Source organism: Aotus nancymaae, unplaced genomic scaffold, assembly GCF_030222135.1.
Source record: "Aotus nancymaae isolate 86718 unplaced genomic scaffold, 86718_ANA_hifiasm-v0.15.2.pri h1tg000022l_1, whole genome shotgun sequence".
In the NCBI taxonomy this organism is placed as follows: Eukaryota; Metazoa; Chordata; class Mammalia; order Primates; family Aotidae; genus Aotus; species Aotus nancymaae.
The window spans coordinates 39,443,756-39,468,070 of NW_026988435.1; the positions used below are offsets into that span (position 1 = coordinate 39,443,756).

At 44.9% G+C, this 24,315-nt stretch overlaps 2 protein-coding genes across 3 annotated transcripts in view; both read left to right on the forward strand.

Annotated features, from left to right (window-relative positions):
- MORC3 (MORC family CW-type zinc finger 3) overlaps nucleotides 1-4,572 on the forward strand; it is a 51,756-nt gene extending 47,184 nt beyond the window's left edge. The window contains exon 17 of the mRNA XM_064380137.1: nucleotides 3,071-4,572. Within this exon, the coding sequence (XP_064236207.1) occupies nucleotides 3,071-3,224 (154 nt within the window). The 3' untranslated portion in view covers nucleotides 3,225-4,572. The remainder of the gene's footprint in view (nucleotides 1-3,070) is intronic.
- An 8,618-nt stretch (nucleotides 4,573-13,190) lies between these two features.
- Nucleotides 13,191-24,315, forward strand: part of CHAF1B (chromatin assembly factor 1 subunit B) — a 30,365-nt gene continuing 19,240 nt past the window's right edge. Inside the window, exons 1-6 of one of the 2 annotated variants that reach the window (XM_064380138.1) lie at nucleotides 13,191-13,245; nucleotides 13,865-14,064; nucleotides 15,689-15,821; nucleotides 19,448-19,565; nucleotides 20,783-20,886; nucleotides 23,923-24,019. In XM_064380138.1, the coding sequence (XP_064236208.1) occupies nucleotides 13,939-14,064; nucleotides 15,689-15,821; nucleotides 19,448-19,565; nucleotides 20,783-20,886; nucleotides 23,923-24,019 (578 nt within the window). In that variant the 5' untranslated portion in view covers nucleotides 13,191-13,245; nucleotides 13,865-13,938. Of the gene's footprint in view, nucleotides 13,246-13,717; nucleotides 14,065-15,688; nucleotides 15,822-19,447; nucleotides 19,566-20,782; nucleotides 20,887-23,922; nucleotides 24,020-24,315 lie in introns of those variants that run through there. The other variant, XM_064380139.1, reaches the window with a different exon arrangement.

Sequence of the window (24,315 nt, forward strand, 5' to 3'; positions counted from 1 at the left end):
TGATACATACAAAAGAAGTGACACTTCATTATTCTTCCTTTCCAGTTCCTGACAGTTTAGGTTCTATTTAAGTGGAATAGGAATTTAGAAGGAATAAAGCATTTGATTGGTCAGAGTGGTTTTAGAATATTTTTTGGAGGAGAGTAAAAATGGGCTAGATATTGCAGAATGGGGGAATTTGGCCATGAGTAGAAGATACGAGACTGTTAACTGAAACTCACTCTTTCAACCTGATTGGTTTTTCTTTTACTGTCATACTTGGCACCATTTCTGTATGGCTTGCTGCCCTTATTTCACTATATGCACTCTATAATCTTAACTTTTAGGAAATAACAAAATTATTAAAAATTGCCATAGTACAGCTGACATTAGGAAGAAGTCCTATTAAAACAAGTAGAGGCCAGTCATGGTGGCTCACGCCTGTAATCCCTGCACTTTGTTAGGCTGAGGTCAGGAGTTTGAGACTAACCTGGCCAACATGATAAAACCCCGTCTCTACTAAAAATACAAAAAATTAGCCGGGCATGGCGGCATGGGCACCTATAATCCCAGCTACCCGGGAAACCTGAGGCAGGAGAATCACTTGAGCCTGGGAGGCAGAGGTTGCAGTGAACTGAGATCATGCCCCACTGCACTGCAGCATAAAAAAAAAAAAAAAACCCAGGGTGGGCACGGTGGCTTACACCTATAATCCCAGCACTTTGGGAGGCTGAGGTGAGTTCATCACCTCAGGTCAGGAGTTCAAGACCAGCCTGGCCAACATAGTAAAACCCTGTCTCTACTAAAAGTATAAAAATTAGCCAGGTGTGGTGGCAGGCGCCTGTAGTCTCAGCTACTCGGGAGGCTGAGGCAGGATAATCGCTTGAACCTGGGAGGTGGCGGTTGCAGTGAGCTGTGATGGCACCACTGCATTCCAGCCTGGGCAACAGAACAAGACTCCATCTCAGAACCAGGCGTGGTGGCTCATCCCTGTAATCCCAGCACTTTGGGAGGCTGAGGCAGATGGATCACTTGAGGTCAAGAGTTTGAAACCAGTCTGACCAACATGGTGAAACCTCGTCTCTACTAAAAATACAAAATTAGCTTGGCATGGTGGCGCACACCTGTAATCCTAGCTACTTGGGAGGCTGAGGCAGGAGAATCGCTTGAACCCAGGAGAAGGAGGTTGCAGTGAGCCAAGGTGGTGCCACCATACTCCAGCCTTGGCAACAAGAGGAAAACTCCATCTGAAACAAGCAAAAAACAGCTGGCATGGGAATAATTAAAGTATTATCAAAGATCTAGTGGAATCTTACCATAAAAGCTCGCAAAACGAACATGTTCAAAATTACGTTCCCTGCATTGTCAGCCTAAGGAAGAACATCTTGATCCCTTTATAGATTTCCACACTAGAAAAGTCAGTATGTAATTTAATATGGACTTACTATATTGTAGTGGGGTGGGCAACAAGAACAACTATAACACTCATTTTAGTGTTTGACATAATATTTGAAGCAAAAGCTGCCTTATAGTTTAGGCGTTTATTGATTAAATGCTTTTGGGCATTTTATTTTTTGAGATGGAGTTTCACCCTTGTTGCCCAGGCTGGAGTACAATGGTGCGATCTCGGCTCACTACAACCTCTGCCTCCCAGGTTCAAGTGATTCTCCTGGCTCAGCTTCCCGAGTATCTGGGATTACAGGCATGCACCACCACACCCAGTTAATTTTTTGTGTTTTTAGTAGAGACGGTGTTTCTCCATGTTGGTCAGGCTGCTTTTGAACTCCCAACCTCAGATGATCCACCAGCCTTGGCCTCCCAAAGTGCTGGGATTACAGGCATGAGCCACTGTGCCTGGCCAACTTTTGGGCATTTTTTTAAAAAGTCTAGAATGTTGATATTCATAAACTTGGAAGGCATGATAATTATCTTAATCTAGGGTTTCCCGATGTTTTCAGCAAACCATTGTTCTCTGTAAATACATGGTAGCTTGAGCACATAATAGGATCAGATAAGTCCTACAATTAAAAAAGTTTTTTTTTTGGGACAGTCTTGCTCTGTTGCCCAGGCTGGATTACAATGGCACAATGTTGGCTCACTGCAACCTCCGCCTCCCAGGTTCAAGTGATTCTCCTGCCTCAGCCTCCCCAGTAGCTGGGATTACAGGCATGCACCACCACGCTCAGCTACATTTTGTATTTCTAGGTAGTGATAAGGTTTCACCATGTTGACCAGGCTGGCCTTGAACTCCTGACCTCAGATGATCTGCCTGCCCCAGCCTCCCAAAGTGCTAGGATTTACAGGCGTGAGCCACTGCGCCTGACCTAAAGAAAGCCTCTTTAACATTGTTTAACACGTTTTGCAAGCTTATTTGACCACAGAACCTTGTATTACTGCTTATACAAGTATGGATATCTTATAGAACGTGTTTTAGATAATTCTCGCTAGGCATAGTGGTTCATACCTTTAATCCCAGCACTCTGAGGTGGGCAGAATGCTTGACCCCAGGAGTTTGAGACCAGCCTGGGAAATACAGTGAAACCCTGTTGCTACAAATATATTTTAAAAAAAAATTAGCCGGGCATGGTGGGGTGAGCCTGTGGTTCCCGCTACTCGGGAGGCTGAGGTGGGAGAATTGCATGAACCCTGGGAGAACTGCATGAACCCTGCAGTGCAGTGGTGCCATTGCAGCTTACTGCAACCTTCATCTCCTGGGCTCAGGTGATCCCCCACTTCAGCCTCCCAAGAAGCTGGCTCTACAGGTGCCTCCACCAAGCCCAGCTAATATTTTGTATTTTTAGTAGAATCAGGGTTTCCCCATGTTGCCCAGGCTGGTCTCAAACTCCTGGGCTCCAGCGATCCTCCCTCCTCAGCTTCTCAAAGTACTGGGAATAGAGGCATGACCCAAGTACACCTGACTAATAAAAATGAATTATTAAAGTAAATTGAGTTCTCTAGGGGAAGTTTTGCTTTTCTTTTTGTTTAATTGTATATTATTCTAGAGAGATTTGATTTTGATATTTTACTTTGTAAGTGCTACATGAAGTAACAAGTAATGCTCATCTAATAAGTTACATATTTGTATTTGCAGCCTCAAACTCCGATCTCTTCGAGTTAATGTAGGACAGCTGCTGGCTATGATTGTGCCTGATCTTGATCTTCAGCAAGTGAATTACGATGTTGATGTAGTTGATGAGATTTTAGGACAAGTTGTTGAACAAATGAGTGAAATCAGTAGTACTTAAAGTATATATTATGTAAGATAAGAAAATATTTGCTCAATTCTTTTGGTTGTACAGCTTTCAAAATATAAATAATTTTGTTTTATAGATACGATAGGCAACAGACTGAAAACCATAATCTTATTACTGTATTCTATGCATTCAAGTGTGGTCACAGATATTGTGAACACATTATCTTATGTTTTGAAATACCTGTGAATTGTTGGCATTGAGCAGCTGAAGCTAACTCATGACTCTGTTTTGAATGTAAATATTTGTAATTAAGCCTGCACATATTTTTTTATTGCCCTAGAGTACCTAAGTGTTTTTCACCAAGAGCTTTTCAGGTTGCCCCTAAGCTTTGTGCAATTTTTTCTGGTTCCCCAAAGTGTATTTTTCTCTAAGTCGAGGGCTGTGCCATAATACAAATGGAAATGTTACCTTTGATTTTCTTATAAAGGAGTTTAAATAGGATTTTTAAATAATGTAGTCACACTCCTGATACAACTCTGATTCTAAGTGAATTGAGCATTAATGTTTCTTTTGTATAAATTCCTATCCTGAAATATTTTATTCATGAAAGTAAATGTAAGCAAAAACCATCTCCATTTTGCCAGGATTTTATTGTGCTGAGATTGCCAATCACAGTTAAATACAAAGAGTTTTTATAGAACGAAGAAACAGTCTTTAACAGGAAAAAAGTATTGAAACATTAAATGACCACCAGGTTTACTTTGAAGCCCATTTCTGGCTGTTTAGTCAGCATGAAGTGGGCATGATAATTTTTTAATATTTCTTTTTGTGAAATTTCCTGTACAGCCTTTTGTAGGATTACTACAGGTTAATGAGAGTTGAGGAAGAGAGTCTTTCTCAAACAATACTGCATACAATTTATTATATTACAAACCTAAATGTTTTATATTCTGGAGTCAAGGAACAAATTTCCCTAGGATTATAGTATTACATGCCATAAAATACTATGCTTTTATTGGTCCTATGTTTTGTGCAATTTTAAAGAGATGGCTTTCTATTAAGTATAAACTATGTATATATAATTAAGAACCATATTTTCCACAACTAAAATGTGCATTATTTTTTCCAAAGTTCTATCATTACTATTTATTTTTACCTTTGTTTTTGGACATTCAATGCATTCTTTTTTTATGTATGCTTAATACATGTCTGTCATATACAATATTAAATTTTTACTGTATAGTAACTTCTGGAAAGAGCAAATAAATGAAGATTGTTTTTATTTGCCTGATAAAGTAATTGAAAGTGTATTTTTGGTATGAAGCTGGTTTTCTGTCATAATTGTAATTTCCCAAATTTTAAAATAATCTTGTAATAAAATAAAATATATGATGGCTAACTGTTCAGATACTACTTTTAAAGAATTAATATTAACTTCAAATTATTTTAAAACTGAAAATGTATTCAGTTAGAACCTCAAGTTGAGCTCATTTTAACTACATTAATTGCAAGTTATTTTTTGAAGACTATTTCCATTAAGACTGAGGCGGAGCCGGGCGCGGTGGCTCAAGCCTGTAATCCCAGCACTTTGGGAGGCCGAGGCGGGTGGATCACGAGATCAAGAGATCAAGACCATCCTGGTCAACATGGTGAAACCCCGTCTCTACTAATACAAAAAATTAGCTGGGCATGGTGGCGCGTGCCTGTAATCCCAGCTACTCAGGAGGCTGAGGCAGGAGAATTGCCTGAACCCAGGAGGCGGAGGTTGCGGTGAGCCGAGATCGTGCCATTGCACTCCAGCCTGGGTAATAAGAGCGAAACTCCGCCTCAAAAAAAAAAAAAAAAAGACTGAGGCGGAGCTCCTCTTTCCTCAGAGTATGTGTATTCTGTTTACAAAAAGAAGCCTTTTCTCAGCCTGGCATGGTGGCTCATGCCTGTAATCCCAGCACTTTCAGAGGCCAAGGCAGGTGTACCTGAGGTCAGGAACTTGAGACCAGCATGGCCAACACAGTGAAACCCTGTCTCTACTAAAAATACAAAATTAGCTGGGCGTGGTGATGCATGCCTGTAATCCCAGCTACTCGGGAGGCTGAGGCAGGAGAATCACTTGAACCTGGGAAGTGAAGGTTACAGTCAGCCAAGATCATGGCATTGCACTCTAGCCTGGGCAACAAGAGCAAAACTCCACCTCAAAAAAAAAAAAAAATACTTCCTATGGCTATCTGGCTTGATGGGAAAATTAATCATTGGATTAGTAAGATAAACTTAACTTGCTAAATTGATTCTTTAGAAGTACTTAGATATTTTTTGCCCTTTATGAAGATATTGAAGTATTGCCAAGGTATGAGACTTTGAAAACTGTTGTTTAATAGAAAAATGTGGACTTTCATGGTGTGTATACCTTTCTCTTTTGTTGTGTGTAGGGAGACAGTATTGCTTCAACTAACATTTATTACTTTAAAACACCAAAGGGGGCCAGGCACGGTGGCTCACTCCTGTAATCCCAGCACTTCTTGGGAGGCCGAGGTGGGCCGATCAGAAGGTCAAGAGATAGAGACCATCCTGGCTAACACGGTGAAACCCCGTCTCTACTAAAACTACAAAAAATTAGTCTGGTGTGGCGGCACACACCTGTAGTCCCAGCTATTTGGGAGGCTGAGGCAGAATAATTGCTTGAACCCGGGAGGCAGAGGTTGCAGTGAGCTGAGATAGTGCCACTGCACTCCAGCCTGGGCAACAGAGCAAGACTCTGTCTCAAGAAAAAAAAAAAAAAAACACACACACACACACAACACAAAAAGTATGAGGAAGTAAACCAAAACAGTCCACAGTGTCTTCAAACAGGACCTAGGGTGGCAAAATCAATGAGAGCTGAGTGAGCACACACAGCAGGAGGGGCATGGCATGTCCCTGTGTGCTTCCTTTGGGCCTCAAATTCCTAATGTGGCAGATCCAGTTGACGCTGCTCGTGATCTCAGACAATTGATTTTTGCTATTAGATAGACCTCTTACACTTGGGTCGTGTGTCATGGAGGAGTCATTTAAGTTCTCACCTCTGGCTGCATATTAGAATCACTTGGAGAGCTTTTTAAAGTAAGGCTGCACCTCACGCTAATTTAGTCAGTGTCTTTGGGGGTTAGAACCAGGTAACAGTATTTTTTAGGCTTTACAGGTTAATTCCAGTGCACTATCAGAGCTGAGCACCATTGATCTGTCTTCTGTTGAGTATTTACAAATGTTGAACTCAAGTGGTTAATGAGACAAACATTCATGTGTATGTATTTTATTTACATTAAATTGCATATATGTGCATCTCAAAATTTACACAGTGGGATTATACCATAAATTGGTAACTAAACATTTCCATATCTCAGAAAGCTTAAGTAACATTTTATCATAGGAATATGCTCCTATTGCTTATTTCTTTTTGTTAGAATATACTGTGAAAATTAATACATACCACACATGCTTTTCTGATTATATCCAGAGTGTAAATTCTTAGTAGTGAATATTGATAAGTCAAAGAATGTATGCCATGTACATTTTAATAAACGTTGCCATCCAGAAAAGGTTGCAGGAATTTATACTTACGACGAGTAATAAGAGTATTTTCCTCAAAATCTCTTAAACTTAATTTTGCTAATTTGATATGTGAAAACATGACAGCTGATATTTGTCTCAGGTTGAACATATTTTAATATGTTGGCCATTTTAATTTTCTGTGTACTATACATGTTCTTTGCCTATTCTTTTTTACTGGGTTGTCTTATTGCTGTAAAGCTGAAAGCTTGTATTAATTTAATTTGGCCACATACCAGCCAAAAACTACCCAGACACACACCCATTTATTCCTATTTCAGAAAGTCTGCAGTAGGTTTTTTTTTTTTTTCTTTTTGTTTTGAGACAGGGTTTCATTCTGTTGCCCAGGCTAGAGTGCAGTGTGTGTGATCATGGTTTACTGCAGCCTCAACCTCTGAGACCCAAACAATCCTCCTGCCACAGCCTCCTGAGTAGCTGGCACTACAGGCATGCCCCACCATGCCCAGCTAATTTTTCTGTTTTTTGTAGAGATGGGATGTCGCCATGTTGCCCAGGCTGGTCTCAAGCTCCTGGAGTTAAGCAGCCCACCCTTCTAGGCCTCCCAAAGTGTTGGGATTACAGGTGTGACCCACCGAGCCTGACTGGTTAAGTCTTATTTTGTGCAGTGTCTCATAAATAGGGACTCAAGTGGTTTGAAAACCTCATTAGAATCCTATCTTTGCATGTTAGTCTGTTGAATGTTGGTCACAGCTCACAAAAGGAATGCTATTAATACCTGATTGTCGAGGAAAATGTAAATGTGTTGCTTTTTAGAATTGTTTCTTGATCACAGAGTTAGCTTTTATATACTGTCCTGTAGGACGAAAGTCAAGACCAAAGGAGACAGTCTCAAGTCAAGCCATTTTAAATATAGGTGGAATAATTAAATGAGTGTGAGGCCATAGAGAATGAATTCGCCATGATAGAACTGGAGTGTGAGTTAAAATTTTGGTCCATTTTCTACACACATTCTAATGAATTGTGAATAAATGCAATTTCCTATCTCAAACACATAAGTGTAGCCTCAACATTCAGTATTTTGGTGAAGAGTTAACAGGAAACCTTTTAGAGCCACAATTTGTTAGAGAGTCATCAGGACTCTATGTCTTGGTAACAAGACAGAATAAATTTAAGTTTGAATATAAAGGACTTTTACCCCAACCTGGCTAACAATATTTAGGTTATGTGGTTGATATGTGAATATCTAGAATTTGGCTGTATCTTTTTTTTTTTTTTGAGATAAGGTATCACTCTTGCCCGGGCTGGAGTGCAGTGGTATGATCACGGCTCACTGCAGCCTCAACCTCCCAGGCTCAAGTGATTCTCCCACTTTAACCCCCATGGGTAGCAGGTACTGCAGGCACATGCCACTGCACCCATCTAAGTTTTGAATTTTTTGTAGAGACGGTTTGCTCTGTTGTCCAGGCTGCTCCAACTGCTGACCTCAAGCAGTCCGCCTGCCTCTGCCTTCCAAAGCGCTGGGATTACAGGCATGAGCCACCACACCCAGCAGGCTGTATCTTCATAACAAAATACGGTGTTTTATATTCACAAAGGAGACAAGTCTTCCTAATCTGCCATGGGGTTCCTGTTGGAAGTGAAGCCCTTGGTTTGTACTGTGATCTGAACCAAGGCTGAATTTTGAGTATATAACTTTTTTATTATAGGCAGTTGTGCCTGTTTTGTGATTCCCTGGGTGGGAATCTCTCTTTTTTTTTGGAGATGGAGTTTCGCTCTTGTTACCCAGGCTGGAGTGCAATGGCACGATCTCGGCTCACCGCAACCTCCGCCTCCTGGGTTCAGGCAATTCTCCTGCCTCAGCCTCCTGAGTAGCTGGGATTACAGGCACTCGCCACCGTGCCCAGCTAATTTTTTGTATTTTTAGTAGAGACGGGGTTTCACCATGTTGACCAGGATGGTCTCGATCTCTTGACCTCGTGATCCATCCGCCTCGGCCTCCCAAAGTTCTGGGATTACAGGTGTGAGCCACCGCGCCCAGCGGGAATCTCAAAATGTGATATTCATGGAGGCAACTGAGATACCAGCAAGCTTGTCCAACCTTCCTTGGTTGGTGGTTTTGTTTTAGTTTTTTTTTTCCCCTAGGATGGGTTCAAGAACTTCTGGGCTCAAGGGATCTGGTCAACTTGGCCTCCCAAAGTGTTGGGATTACAGGCATGAGCCACTGCTCCTGGCCTTTAAAAAAATATTTTTTGAGATAGGCTGTTGGTCTGTCACCCAGGCTGGAGTAGCAATGGTCTGATCACGGCTCCTGCAGCCTCAACCTCCCGGGCTTGGGTGATCCTTCCACCTCAACCTCCTGAGTAGTCAGGACCACAGGCACACACCACCATGCCTAACTAATTTTCCTATTTTTAGTAGAAACAGATTTTTCCCTTGTTGCCCAGGCTGGTCTCGAACTCCTGGGCTCAAGCGATGCACCCCTACCTTTGCCTCCTAAAGTGCTGGGATTATAGGAGTAATACCCTAACTTAAGGTTTTGTTGATTTTTTAGTTGTTTTTCTATATATACTCCAGGGTATTTCAGAGGTAAGGTATTTCAATACATCTAATAAATTTCCCAGACTAGACTTGGTGACAGCCATTTCTCCAAGGAACTCTGCTTTGATTTGTGGAAAATGCTATTTGAAGACCATAATCTAAGCACAGATATAGTCACTGTTTCTAGTTAGGGCTTTTTTTTTTTTTTTTTAAGACAAGGTCTTGCTCTGTTGCCCAGGCTGGAGTACAATGGTGCAATCACAGCTCACTACAGCCTCAAACTCCTGGGCCCAAGCACTCCTCCTTCCTCATTCTCTCAAGTACCTGGGAATTACAGGCACATGCACATGCCTGGCTGATTTTTTTTTTCCCCTAGATACAGGGTCTTGCTATGTAACCCAGGCTGGTCTTGAACTCCTGAGTTCAAGTGATTCTCCTGCTTCAGCCTGCCAAAGTGTTGGTATTAAAGGCATAAGCCACTGTGTCTGGCCTAGTTTGGGCATTTCTAGGCCTTTTTAGTGGACTGAACTAAAAGACTATATAAATATAGTCTCAAACTCAAACTCCTGGGCTCAATTGCTCCTCCTTCCTCAGCCTCCCAAGTACCTGGGACTATAGGCACGTGCCACCATGCCTGGCTGATTTTTTTCACCCTAGGTACAAGGTCTTGCTACATTGCCCAGGCTGGTCTTGAACTCCTGGGTTCAAGTGATACATAAATATAATCTCTTTTGCTGAAAGTCTTGGTTCCTAACCACATAATTATTCGCTCTTCCCAATGCATACATAATACATATGTATGCATATATGTAACAAATACCAATATTTTCCAACCATAGTATAACTGAAGAAGTAAGCCTTTGGGGTAGTATGACATTTATGTGTTTGCCAATCACTTGAAATAACTTATTCTTATGTGCATCACAATGTTTTTTCATCTGTGTTGCTGCCTGTGTCAGTCAGTGTGGAGTTCTCCAGAAAAACAGAGCCAATAGGATAGATGCAAGAGATTGATCAGGAGGAGTGGCTTAAGCGGTTTTGGAGGCTGAGAAGTCCCATAATCTGCTGTCTGCAAGCTGGAGACCCAAGAAAGCCAGTGGTATAACTTAGTCCCACTCCAAAGACCTGAGAACCAGAAGCTCTGACATCTGAGGGTGGAAGACAGATGTCCCAACTCAAGAAGAGACAGAATTCACCCTTCCTCCACTTTTTGTTCTTTTCAGGCTCAACAGATTGGATGATGCCCCAGACACTGCTCAGGTTGGTGAGGGCGGATCTTCTGTACTCAGTCTACTGATTCAAATGCTAATGTCTTCCAGAAACATCCTCATAGTCAGAAACAACGTTGACCAACTATTGGGCATGTCTTGGCCCTGGCAGACTGACACATAAAATTAAACATCACAGTATTTCTTTTGGATTATGGAGTAGAATCCCACAGTATGAATATAGCACAGTTTGATTACCTTTTCTTCTGTGGCTGGATATTTGGTGTCTTTCCAGTTTGGGACTATTGTGAATAATGATTCTTGTGAATAATGATTCTTGTATGAATTTGCTTTTGTTTTCCTGATATATATGCCAAGGAGTGGAATTGCTGAGTCATGGCGTAGGCATATGATTAACTTTATTAGACACTGTTGAACAGTTTCTTAAAGTATTTACATCAGCTTATACTTCCACCAGTAGTGTGCCAGAGCTCCTGTGGTTCCCATTCTCCTCTACTGATTTCTGTCATTTTCTTCTATTTTCCTTTTTTTTTTTTTTATTGAGACTGAGTCTCACTCACTCTGTCATCCAGACTGGAGTGCAGTGGCGTGATCTCAGCTCACTGCAACCTCTGCCTCCTGGATTCAAGCGATTCTCATGCCTCAGCCTCCCGAGTAGCTGCAGTTAAGGTGCCTGCCACCATGCCCAGCTAGTTTTTGTATTTTTAGTACAAAATACAAAAGATAGACGGGGTTTCACCATGTTGTCCAGGCTGGACTCAATCTCCTGACCTCAAGTGATCTACCCGCTTCAGCCTCCTAGACTGCTGGGATTATAGATGTGAGCCACCACGCCTGGCCTCTCCTATTTTTCTTGTTCTGATATTTGCTCAACACTTTTCCAATGCTGTATTGAACTTTTTATTTGTGCTATCAAAGCTTTTTTGTTGTTCTTTTTGAGACAGAGTCTCACTCTGTCGCCTAGGCTGGAGTGCAGTGGTGTGATCTCAGCTCACTGCGACCTCTGCCTCCTGGGCTCAAGTGATTCTCCTGCCTCAGCCTTCTGAGTAGCTGGGACTATAGGCACACCACACCCAGCTAATTTTTGTATTTTTAGTAGAGATGGGGTTTCACCATGTTGGCCAGGATGGTCTCCATCTCTTGACCTTGTGATTGCCCTCCGGGCCTCCCAAAGTGCTAGAATTACAGGCATGAGCCACTGCACCTGGCCCTAAAGGATATGTTTTGATTATTAAATCTATAGTTCAGAGTCGTGACACTTCAAGAGGTGGGCAGAGTATTCATTTGTGAATGAACAGCATTTATGAGAAATTTGAAGAATTCTGATGTTTGAGAGACAGGCAGAATCCCAAGCTTTCCAAAACAGACTGATTATCATACCCATCAGGGAGTTTATGAAAATGCAAACCCCTGGAGCAGCTGGATGTTCACAATCATGGGGCTGGTTAGGGCCAGGAATCTGTACTTTTAGAACAGCCAGATTATCTAAAGTATATGGTCATTCCTAGTCCAAGCTCTCTAAATCCTGGAGAGAAAAATCTAAAAACTGCATATCTGGATTATGTTATTCTAGCTTCCTGTAGAAACTGGGCTTCAGGCTGGGCGCAGTGGCTCACGTCTGTAATCCCAGTACTTTGGGAGGCCGAGGTGGGCAGATCATGAGGTCAGGAGATCGAGACCATCTTGGCTAACACTGTGAAACCCCGTCTCTACCAAAAATACAAAAAAGTAGCCGAGCTTGTTGGCACGCGCCTGTAGTCCCAGCTACTTGGGAGGCTGAGACAGCAGAATCTGTTGAACCTGGGAGGCAAAGTTTGCGGTGAGCGGAGATCGCGCCACTGCACTCCAGCCTGGGCGACGGTGCGAGACCCCCGGTCTCAAAAAAAAAAAAAAAAAAAAAAGCGGGCTTCAAGGATCATACAGCCATTCTCATCAACATGAGACATTGATTTGTAGACAATTTCTGTACCTTTCATAAAGCTGGCTAAAAGTCTCAGCCAGTATTTATATAAGAATACATGTCTGTTCTTGTTTTTCAAAAATGCCTAGAAGAGTTGGCTCCTCAGATAAACCTGTGTGATCCTTTTATCCAGTAAAAGCAGCGTATCCAGAGGTACTTGTTTCCCCGCCTTCTGGGGAATTAGGTCTCATATGGAAACGTCCCATTTCAAAAGGCCTGCGGTATCTATCTCTGCCTACCGCTAGTTTTACAGCCTCACTTTAAAATGTTTTTTTTAAAAGGGTTTGTAACGGCATCTGCTATAATAATAAAGTGTAAGCAACCTCGCGCTAGGTACTGAACAATTTCATAACTTTGAACTCTCCAAAATGTTCTAGAAGCCAATATAGAAAACCCAGAAATTTCAATTTTTGTTTGCAAAAGGAGCACGAGACCCGGTTGTGTTCGCCCTCCACCAAGTACCCAGGGCTAGCATAGGGTCGGTCTAACACACAACCCAGGCTCTGTAAACGTTTGCTAAAAGAACGAATCAGCAAGGAATAAGTAATGGAGACGAATGACGAATAATGACTCCATTCTTCCTGCTGTCGTGGGTCTGGCAGGAATAAATTCCGGCCCGGATTCCGACCCCAGGCCCAGAGCGGGACTCTCCTCTGCGCCCAGGAGGGGGCGGGACCTGAGGGGCGCTGGAGGGGCGGGGCGTCCGTGTGGTCCCGCCCATGTTGGGGGCGGGGCCTGCGGCGCGCGGGAAGAAGGCGCACTGCGCGGGAGGTGACGGCGCGCCTGACGGTCCGGGTTATTGCAGGTACAGCTTCCCGGGGTTGGCCCAGGGGGCTTCGCGGCATTTTTGGTCGCGTAGGTCTCGAGCCAGAGGCCCTAGCCGAGGGCGGGCAGCTGGGGCCCAGGGATAGCTACGGAGCGGCGCGCATTTGGGCGGCGGGGCCCCGTCCATCCCCTGGCCCCGCGTGGCCTCCTCCCGGCGGCCTACGTCCCAGCTTCCCGGGCCCAGCGTCCGGTCCCTGGGAAAGGCAGGGTTCTTCTCTTATCCCGCCGCCCGGGCCCCCAACCTCTTTGGACCCCTCTTCCGGGATGCCCCTCCCCGGGGCGCCCCTCCCCCGGCTCCCAGGGCGCGCCCTCAGCCCCCACTAAGCGGGAACTGGCCGTGCAGCCGGCCCGGGCCCCTAGGTAGCCTCTACCTGGGTGTTTCGTTTTGCTTTTCTGGACTTGGCGGAGTATCTTTAACTTGTGGACGTCAGGGCCCGGCGAAGCATTTTAGGTGGAGCTAGCAAGGTGTTAACGTCAGATGGCAACGTTAACATCCTTTCCCAACGCAGTGTGGTGCGTTTTAAATGGCCCCTGACTCCTATTCAACGCTCAGTAACCCTTTGCTGCTGCTGTAACACTGTTGTTTAATCCATCACCAGCATTTTGCAGCTCTCCTCAGTTTTGAAGCAGAACCGTGCCCGAGAAACGTTTTGCCCCTTTGAGACTCAGGAGGATGAAAGTCATCACTTGTGAAATAGCCTGGCACAACAAGGAGCCCGTGTACAGCCTGGACTTCCAGCATGGGACGGCCGGGAGGATCCACAGACTAGCGTCTGCGGGCGTGGACACCGCTGTCAGGGTAAACTGGGGCAGAGAAGACATCGGAACACTGCTTGAAGCAATTGTTTTCATTCTTTTATTTAAAACTAATGCCGGCTGGGCGCGATGGCTCACGCCTGTTATCCCAGTGCTTTGGGAGGCTGAGGTGAGAGGATCACTTGAGCCCAGTAGTTCAAGACCAGCCTGGGCAATGTAGTCAGAAATTAAAAAGTAGCAAGACGTGGCAGCGTCAGGTGTAGGCCCAGCTACCCTTGGGAGGTTGAGGTGAGAGGATCACTTGAGCCTAGGAGTTTGAAGCTGCAAATCCCTAGGAATTTGAACCCTAGGAGGTTGAAGCAATGATCACTCCACTGCACTCCAGCCTGGGTGACAGAGCCAGACCCTTCTCTTAAGTAAATGAATGAATGAATGAACGTATGTCAACAAACTCAAACTACTTTGTCATCTAGCTCAGAATGCTAAATTTCCAGGGCCTGGAGCGAACAATGAAAGTAAAAGAGAGCCACTTTCTTTTTTTTTTTTTGAGGCGGAGTCTCGCTCTCTTGCCCAGACTGGAGTGCAGTGGTGATGATCTCGGCTCACTGCAACCTCCGCCTCCTAGGTTCAAGTGATTCTTCTGCCTCAGCCTCCAAGTAACTGGGACTACAGGTGCCTGTCACCACACCCAGCTAATTTTTGAATTTTTAGTAGAGATGGGGTTTCACCATGTTGGCCAGGATGGTCTTGAACTCCTGACCTCAGGTGATCCACCCACCTCAGCCCTAATTTCTTATCTGAGTCATTTTCCCTAGATGATTGTAACTGGATGTTCATTGTTTTGGGATCCTGATCTGGGTTCCTATTGGGTAACAAGTTGCTCTAGAAAGAAGGTGGAGGGGGACAGTAGACATTTATGTTTTAGATAGGGAGTTCTTTCATTTTATGTTTCAAAAGAAAAACTAAATTTTCTTTCTGGAAATAAACATAATATATATATTTTTTGAGGCATGGTCTTACTCTGTCTCCCAGGCTGGAGTGCACTGACCTGACCTCCCAGGCTCAAGTGATCCTCCCACCTCAGCCTCCCTGGTAACTGGAACTACAGGCATGTGCCATCACACTTGGCTGATTTTTTAAATTTTTGTAGAGACAGATCTCACTATGTTTCCAAGCTGGTTGCAAACTCCTGGCCTCAAGTGATTATTTGCCCACCTCGGCCTCCTGAAGTGCTAGGATTACAGGTGTGAGCCACTGCATCCGGCCTATGGTATTATGTGTGTGTGTGTGTGTGTGTGTGTGTGTGTGTGTGTTTAATGGAGTCTTGCTCTGTCGCCAGGCTGGCTGTGGCACGATCTCCGCTCACTGCAACCTCTGCCTCCTGGGTTCAAGTAATTCTTCTGCCTCAGCCTCCCGAGTAGCTGGGACTATAAGCTCGCACCACCACGCCCAGCTGATTTTCGTATTTTTTTAGTAGAGATGGGGCTTCACCATGTTGGCCAGGATGGTCTCAATCTCTTGACCTCGTGATCCGCCTGCCTCAGCCTTCCAACGTGCTGGGATTACAGGCATGAGCCACCTCGCCCAGCCTGTAGTATTGTTCTAATACAAACAGTGTAGTATGTGCTCATTCTGTGTTTCTCAAATGAATGTTTTGTTATCAACAGATCTGGAAGGTAGAGAAGGGACCAGATGGAAAAGCCATCGTGGAATTTTTGTCCAATCTTGCTCGTCATACCAAAGCCGTCAATGTTGTGCGTTTTTCTCCAACTGGGGAAATTTTAGCATCGGGAGGAGATGGTGAGTCTTGCTGTTCTTCAGAGACTCTTTAGGAACCAGATAGATACCTGTGTGTCTTGTGTCAGATAGTGAGATTTGAGCTGGATATGCTTTTTATTTCAGGTGTGGCCGGTCCTCTCAATCTGCCATTTGTGTAGTTAAGTAAAATAATGTTCTAGGGAGTGTGTTAGAGTCGTGGGAGGGAGGACAGCAAGATTAAATCCAGAAGACCTGTTTGAAAAACAGCTGCTTTCCCACTAGCTCCCACCGAGCTGGCTGTTCTAAGACAAGAAGGAAAGGCACTTACCCCTCTGTCACATCCCAAGCATGGTGACTGTTCTGGTTTTGTTTGATTGTTAGTTTAATATCTGGTGACCAGATTCGGTTCTGTGTCTCTGTGGTGATTAATTAACTGGCGTTAGGACTGTGTAATTAATTAATTGGCTTTGAGAGTATTTTTTTTTGAGTTTCACGCATGTTGCCCAGGCTGGAGTGCAATGGCTCTATCTCGGCTCATTGGAACCTCTACCTCCCAGGTTTAAGCGAGTCTCCTGCCTCAGCCTCCTGAGTAGCTGGGATTACAGGCATGCGCCACCATGCCCAGCTAATTTTGTGTTTTTAGTAGAGACAGGGTTTCTCCATGTTGGTCAAGCTGGTCCTGACCTCAGGTGATCCGCCTGCCTTAGCCTCCCAAAGTGCTGGGATTACAGGCGTGAGCCACTGTGCCAGGCTGGGAGTATTTTTTTTTTAACCAGTCATCTTTTATTTGAGCTTTTTTTTTTTTGTGAGACAGAGTCTCTCTCACTCTGTTACCCAGGCTGGAGTGGAGTGGCGCAGTCTCGGCTCACTCACTGCAACCTCCGCCTCCTGAGTTCAAGCAACTCTCCTGCCTCAGCCTCTCGAGTAGCTGGGATTATAGGTGCCTGCTACCATGCCTGGCTAATTTTTGTATTTTTAGTAGAGATGGGGTTTTGCTATGTTGACCAGTCTGGTCTCGAAGTCCTGAGCTCAGGCAATCTGCCTGCCTCAGCCTCCCAAAGTGTTAGGATTACAGGTGTGAGCCACTGTGCCCGGGCTATTTGGGCATTAATTTTAAAGTGGGATATGAAAGAATTCAGCAGTGGCCAAGTTCCTCACGGAGGGGTGCCATGCTCAGAAGCACAGTGTGCCCTCCCACTGGCCCCTCTTCAGTGGGCTCTGAGTAGCCGCCTGTGTTTGATCTCCCTGTAAGAAAAGCAGTAGCTGAAAAGCACGTAAGCCGCCGGCACCCTGGAAACCCCTGCGATGCTCCCTTTCTTCACAGTGACATACTTGTTGTAATACCTGTGGTAGCCTCTGAATCGCTCCAGCAGCACCTGTCCAGGTGAGATCCTGCATCGATACCCAGCTTGGCAGCTCCTCTAGTTTGACATCCATGTGTTTCCTCCCTTTCCCTGTGGTGATTTTGTTCCCTGCTGTGACTGATGCTGTCTTGGAGTCTTGGTGTTGGCAGTGCCAGGATGTTGGAGGGTGCTGGGGAGGAAGCACACCGGGAGTGTCATTAATGAATGGCCTTGTGATTTGTGCTTGTTTGGTGGGAATAGATTGATTCGTATTTTCTGCCTGTGCTTAAATGGGATAAAATTATACGGAAAAAGTAAACCAGGCTGGGTGCAGTGGCTCACACCTGTTGTAATCCCAGCACTTTGGGAGGCTGAGGCAGGTGGATCATTTGGGTTCAGGAGTTTGAGACCAGCCTGGCCAATTCAGAGAGACCTCATCTCTACTAAAATACAAAAAGTAGCTGGGCATGGTGGCAGGCACCTGTAATCCTAGCTATGCTGAAGGCTGAGGCGGAGAATCGCTTGAACCTGGGAGGCAGAGGTTGCAGTGAGCCAAGATTGCATCATTGCACTCCAGCCTGGGCAACAGAGTGAGACTCTGTCTCAAAAAAAAAAGTAAACCTTCTTACCGTACTTTAAAACAATGTAGAAACTAGTACAAAATAAAACAAATCTAAAGTTTTTTTTTGCAGAAGGAGGAAAAGAGACCTGGTTGAGTTCAGTGCCATGATACCTGGAGTGTGTGAAGGTGTGCGTGTGTGTGCGCGTGCGCTCATTTGTAGAGGGAAAGATGGGGAGCAGGAGCGTCACTTAGGGGTGGCTACATGCTGTCTCCCCTGCAGTTGCACGTGTCAGCCCTCATTTTCCAAAGCTCCTTGGCCTTGGAGGCCCAGAAACCTGCTTTTGTCAGCATGCGGAGAGTGTTCATCCACGGCCAATGGCATCTTAACCAAGCTCCTAGACTAATGTGTGCAACCAGGATTCCAGTTAACTTAGATGGGAATGCATATGTCCTTACAACCCCATTCATTCACTCCTCTGCCGTGCACATTCCTAAAAGGGAAGCCAATGGATGGCCAGAAGGTTATGTGGTAATTGTGGAGTCAGAATGTGGGGAGTTAGTGGACTTAGACATTGAGTGACCTCAGGCTAAAGGACCTGATGTGTCTATAATGATATTAATAGCTGACACTTACTGGGGCTTACTATCTGCTGGCTGTTGTGTTGTGTGTTACGCCCATTGGCCAATTTAATCCTCACAACAGCCTGTGAGGTAGGTATACTGTTATCTCCATTTTTGAGACAGGGTCTTGCTCTGTCACTCAGGCTAGAGTGCAGTGGTGAGATCAGAACTCAATGCAGCCTCCACCTCCGGGGCTCAAGTGATTCTCCCACCTCAGCCTCCCAAGTAGCTGGGGCCACAGGTGTGTGCCACCATACCTGGCTAATTTTTTTGATTTTTAATAGAGACAAAATCTTGCTCTCTTGCCCAGGCTTGTCTTGAGCTCCTGGGCTCAAATGATCCTTCTGCCTCAGCCTCCCAAAGTGCTGGTATTACAGGCATGAGCCACCACACCCTGCTTGTTATGCCCATTTACAGGTGAGGAAACGGAGACATCAAGACTCTAAAGGACTTGCTGAAGGTTTTCAGCTGGGAACATTTGCCAACCTTTGCACTGGGTTGTTTTTTTTTTTGCTGTTTTTCTTTCTTTCTTTCTTTCTTTTTTTGAGACAAAGTCTTGCTCTGTTGCCCAGGCTGGAGTGCAGTGGTGCGATCTCAGCTCACTGCAACCTCCGCCTCCTGGGTTCAAGCGATTCTCCTGCCTCAGCCTCTTGAGTAGCTGGGATTACAGGCATGTGCTACCACACCTGGTTAATTTTTGTATTCTTAGTAGAAACAGGTTTTCACCATGTTGGCCACGCTGGTCTCAAACTCTTGACCTCATGATCCGTCTGCCTTGGCCTCCCAAAGTGCTGGTATTACAGGTGTGAGCCACCATGTCTGGCTGCTGTTTTGTTTTTCTAATCAGCTATTTATAGGTTATGCCTTTAGAATTGTTAATGTAGCCAGTCACTTTACAGTGGCATTTTGCTGGCTAGAGACCCTTCTGTTTAAGGTGATTTTGTATAGCACTGACCTAGTATGAATGTGATTTTGAGGTTTTAACTCAGAAGGCAAGCCTACTTTCCCTGTTGAAATGCTTGGAAGTAAATCATCGTGGCCAAAGCGTCCACTGAACAACATAAACGTGGTTGAATACCCTAAAAATCCTGATGTGAAGGAGTGTGGGTGAAGCGTGGGTCACGTGATTGAATCACCCGCAGATGCTGTCATCCTGTTGTGGAAGGTGAATGATAACAAGGAGCCAGAGCAGATCGCTTTTCAGGATGAGGACGAGGCCCAGCTCAACAAGGAGAACTGGACGGTTGTGAAGACTCTGCGGTAACCTGGGAAGGACCATGGCAGTGATCTCTGTTCACGATGCGTGCATTACATGGAATACACCTTTTGACTTTTTTTTTTTTTTTTTTTTTTGAGATGGAGTTTCGCTCTGGATACCCAGGCTGGAGTGCAAAGGCGCAATCTTGGCTCATTGCAACCTCTATCTCCTGGGTTCACATGATTCTCCTGCCTTAGCCTCCCAAGTAGCTGGGATTACAGGCACGTGCCACCACACCCAGCTAATTTTTTGTATTTTTAGTAGAGACAGGGTTTCGCTATGTTGGCCAGACTGGTCTAGAACTTCTGACCTCGTGGTCTGCCTACCTCGGCCTTCCAAAGTGCTGGGATTACAGGCATAAGTCATCGTGCCCGGCCTTTTTCTTTTCTTTTGAGATAGGGTCTCATTGTCGCCCAGGCTGGAGTGCAGTTGTGTGATCGCAGTACCCTGCAGCCTTGACTTCCTGGGCTCAAGTGATCCTCTCACCTCCCAGATAGCTGGGACTACAGGTGCATGCCACCACGGCCTACTAATTTTTAAATTTTTTGTAGAGATGGAGTCTCACTATGTTGCCCAGGCTGGTCTAATTTAGAAGTTTTATTTATGTGAACCAGTCCTAAGATAACAGTTTTAAAAGATGAAAGCATAATTAAAATGGATTTTCTTACTTTCCCAACCTCAGGTGATCTTCCCTCCTCAGCCTCCCAAATTGCTGGGATTACAGGCATGAGCCACTGTGCCCGGTGAAAGTAGTTTTTTAATAACTATAGCTAATATGGTGCCAGTAGAAATTTTGGAATCTCATTTTAATGCGTAGTTCCGGAGTTTGCCTTTGTATTTTTGAAACCTTGTCCCTTTTTGAGTTAATAATTGCTTTTTTAAATTTTTTTATTTTTTGAGATGGAGTCTTGCTCTGTCACGCAGGCCGTAGTACAGTGGTGTGATCTTGGCTCACTGCAACCTCTGCCTCCTGGGTTCTGGGGATTCTGCTGCCTCAGTCCCTGAGTAGCTGGGACTACAGGCATACACCAGCATGCCTGGCTAATTTTTGTATTTTGAGTAGAGATGGGGTTTTGCCATGTTAGCCAGGCTAGTCTTGAACTCCTGATCACAGGCAGTCTGCCTGCCAAGCTTGGCCTTCCAGAGTGCTGGGATTACATGTGTGAGCCACCACACCCAGGCAGTAATTGCTTTTTGCCTCTTTGTTTTTTGATTCTAGGGGCCACTTAGAAGATGTGTATGATATTTGCTGGGCAACTGATGGGAATTTAATGGCTTCTGCCTCTGTGGATAACACAGCCATCATATGGGATGTCAATAAAGGTAAATGATATGTTTTGTTATTATCAGCAGGAAGAAATATTCTAAGTGTCTGTAAAAGCCTAAAAGCCTTACTTGCTTTAACTGTTTTTTTTTTTTCTTGAGACAGAGTCTTGCTTTGTCACCCAGGCTGGAGTACAGTGGGGCAATCGCGGCTCACTGCACCCTCTCTTCCTGGGTTCAAGCGATCCTCCTGCCTCAGTCTCCTGAGTAGCTGGGACTATAGGTGTGTACCACCACATCTGGCTAATACTTGTATTTTTAGTAGAGACGATTTCATCATGTTAGCCAGGCTGGTCTCGAACTCCTGACCCCAGGTGATCTGCCCGCCTTGGCCTCCCAAAGTGCTGAGATTACAGGTATGAGTCATTGCCCCTGGCCCTGATTTGCAGTAACTTTATTTTTTTATTTTTATATTTTTGGAGACAGAGTTTTGCTCTTGTCCAGGTTGGAGTGCAGTGGCGCGATCTTGGCTTACTACAACCTATGCCTCTGGGTTCAGAAGATTCTCCTGCCTCAGCATCCCCAGTAGCTGGGATTATAGGTGTGGGCCACCAGGCCTGGCTAATTTTTGTATCATTAGTAGATACAGGGTTTCACCATTGGCCAGGCTGGTCTCAAACTTTTGACCTCAAGTGATCCACCTGCCTTGGCCTCCTAAAGTGCTGGGATTACAGGCATGAGCCACCATGCCCGCCTACTTGCTTTAACTTTAAAAGCAACACAACAAATTGTTTTAGTTAATTGAAGTAGATGGTTGGCTCAGCAGGATAGGGGTCAGTCCCGTATGCCATGGATCGTTAGAGTGTAAGAGGCTTAGCAGCCTGTCATCTTACCTGCAGGCGAGTTACTGATGCTGAGGCCAGGCAAATCCCACATGGTGGGGCCTGCAGGTAAGATGACAGGCCCAGGCCCTGCCTTTATGGAGGTAAGGATCTTGGGAAGATTAACAAGTCACTTATAATTTATAGGGCATGGCATTCTGGTTGATGGGGTAGGTGGGGTCAGGTTTCCATTTCAGAAGATCAAGGAAAGCCAGGGACATTCTGTTCTCTAGTTGGGGAGACAGTAGACATGTGAAAAGTTATAGTGGTGTAAAAATAGCTGTGAAACGCCAAAAGCAAGCAGGGGCTAATTCCTAACCATTTTTATCCTCCACCGTCCTTTACTCAAACTTTGTTTTCTCCTAGGCCTCTTCCTGCCAATTCTACAACTCAAGTCCCTGGGGAGGGGAGTTGGTGTTGGCTGTCCCCGCAGCATTGTGTCAGCCCAGTTCTCATCCAGTTTATAAAAATCTTTGCTCTTTTTAGTTCCATGCTGTCCAGCCAAGGCATCCTCCATCCTGTCTTGTTTGTTTGTGTGTTTGTTTGTTTGTTTGAGACAGAGTTTCACTCAGTCACCTAGGCTGGAGTGCAGTGGTGCGATCTTGGCTCACTGCAACCTCTGCCTTCTGGGTTCAACAATTCTCCTGCCTCAGCCCCCAGAGTAGCTGGGATTACAGGCATCCGCCACCATACCCAACTAATTTTTGAGTTTTAATGGAGACAGGGTTTTTGGCCAGGCTGGTCTCGAACTCCTGACCTCAAGTGATCCACCTGTGTTGGACTCCCAAAATGTTGGGATTACAGGCGTGAGCTACTGCGCCTGGCCAGGATTTTAGATTTTATCTTGAGTGTGATGTGTTGCCACAGAACCTCACCAAAAACCTAAAAAAAAAAAAAAAATGACCTGCCAGACACAGTGGCTCATGCCTGTAATCCCAGCACTGTGGGAGGATTGCTTGAGCCCAGGAGTTCAAGACCAGCATGGGCAACATGGCAAAACCCTATCTACCAAAAAAATGCAAAAATTAACTGGATGTGGTAGTACGGGCCGATAGTCTCAGCTACTCGGGCTGCTGAATCTCTTGAGCCTGGGAAGTTGAGGCTGCACTGAGCTCTGATGGTGCCACTGCACTCCAGAACCAGAACCTGTCTCAAAAAAAAGAAAAAGAAAAAAGGAATGGCCAAGCCTTCTTAACTCCCTTGTCCTTTTATGCAGGCAATCTCTGTGTGCTGAATATTTTCTGAGTCCCTTTACCATCCCTGTTCACATTGTCTGCTCTGGGTCCTCCTCATCTTTTTCCTGGTCTACTCGGTCACCTCCTAACTAATGACACTTTTTGTCATCTTCTAAACCTGTTTGAACTTTAAAATGCAGATGACTTCTCAGCTCGAATACCCACAGCCCTTTCCTTACACACACAGTCTGTAATGTTTCTCCTTTCCTCCTTATCTTCTGTTCTTGGCCCTCCACTGTACCCATTAGCAGTTTTCAGTCACCTCTCACTGCTCCATATTCACTTCACTAAGCTGTCTTTTTTTTTGGGACGGAGTTTTGCTCTTGTCACCCAGGCTGGAGTGCAATGGCACCATCTTGGCTCACTGCAACCTCCGCCTCCCAGGTTCAAACAATTCTCCTGCCTCAGCCTCCCCAGTAGGCCCCTGGGATTACAGGCATGCACCACCATGCCCAGCTAATTTTTGTATTTTTAGTAGAGATGGGGTTTCACCACATTAGCCAGGCTGGTCTTGAACTACTGACCTCAGGTGATCCGCCCTCCTCAGCCTCCCAAAGTGCTGGGATTGCAGGCATGAGCCACCTCGCCCAGCCTCACTAAGCTGTCTTAACCCCGTGGATTTCCTTAGAATATCTTCTTCCACCCTTCATCTCCTCCTCATCCTGCCTGACCTGGGGAACTGAACTTAGATCTTCTGGGACCCGGTGCCCTGTGCTATCAGCTCCCCCTCCTCTCCTGGTCCACATGTGTGATACTTACCTGTTGATGGGTCTGTCTGATCTGTGAGCTCCCTGACGGTGGGGACTGCATGAAATCATCTTTGCAACCCCAGAGCCTGACACAGGGTTTAGTATGGAGTCTCTCACTTATGCCCACTGAGTGATACATGGTAAAAGGGAATAATATTTATGTCATAGTTTATACTATTTGGACTCAAATAAGTTTTGATAATGCTGTTTTGTGTGTATGTGTTTTTGTAGGACAAAAGATATCGATTTTTAATGAACATAAAAGTTACGTCCAAGGAGTAACCTGGGACCCTTTGGGTCAATATGTTGCTACTCTGAGCTGTGACAGGTACATTTGGCTTTGGCAAGCTGTCTTTGTATTTACTTGGAATTTTCTGCAGAGAGATTTTTATCACAACTTAACCAAAATTTATCATAGTCTAGCTTTGATTCTTTTGTTCTTGCTTTTATACTCATTCTTACAATATGATCAGAAATTGGAAATTAATTAGGGCAAGTGCCTTACAGAAGTTTGTACTTTGTAAATCTTTTTTGTTTGTTTTCTGGAGACAGAGTCTCAGTCTGTCACCCAGGTTGGAGTGCGGTGGCGCAATCTCAGTTCACTGCAACATCTTCCTCCTGGTT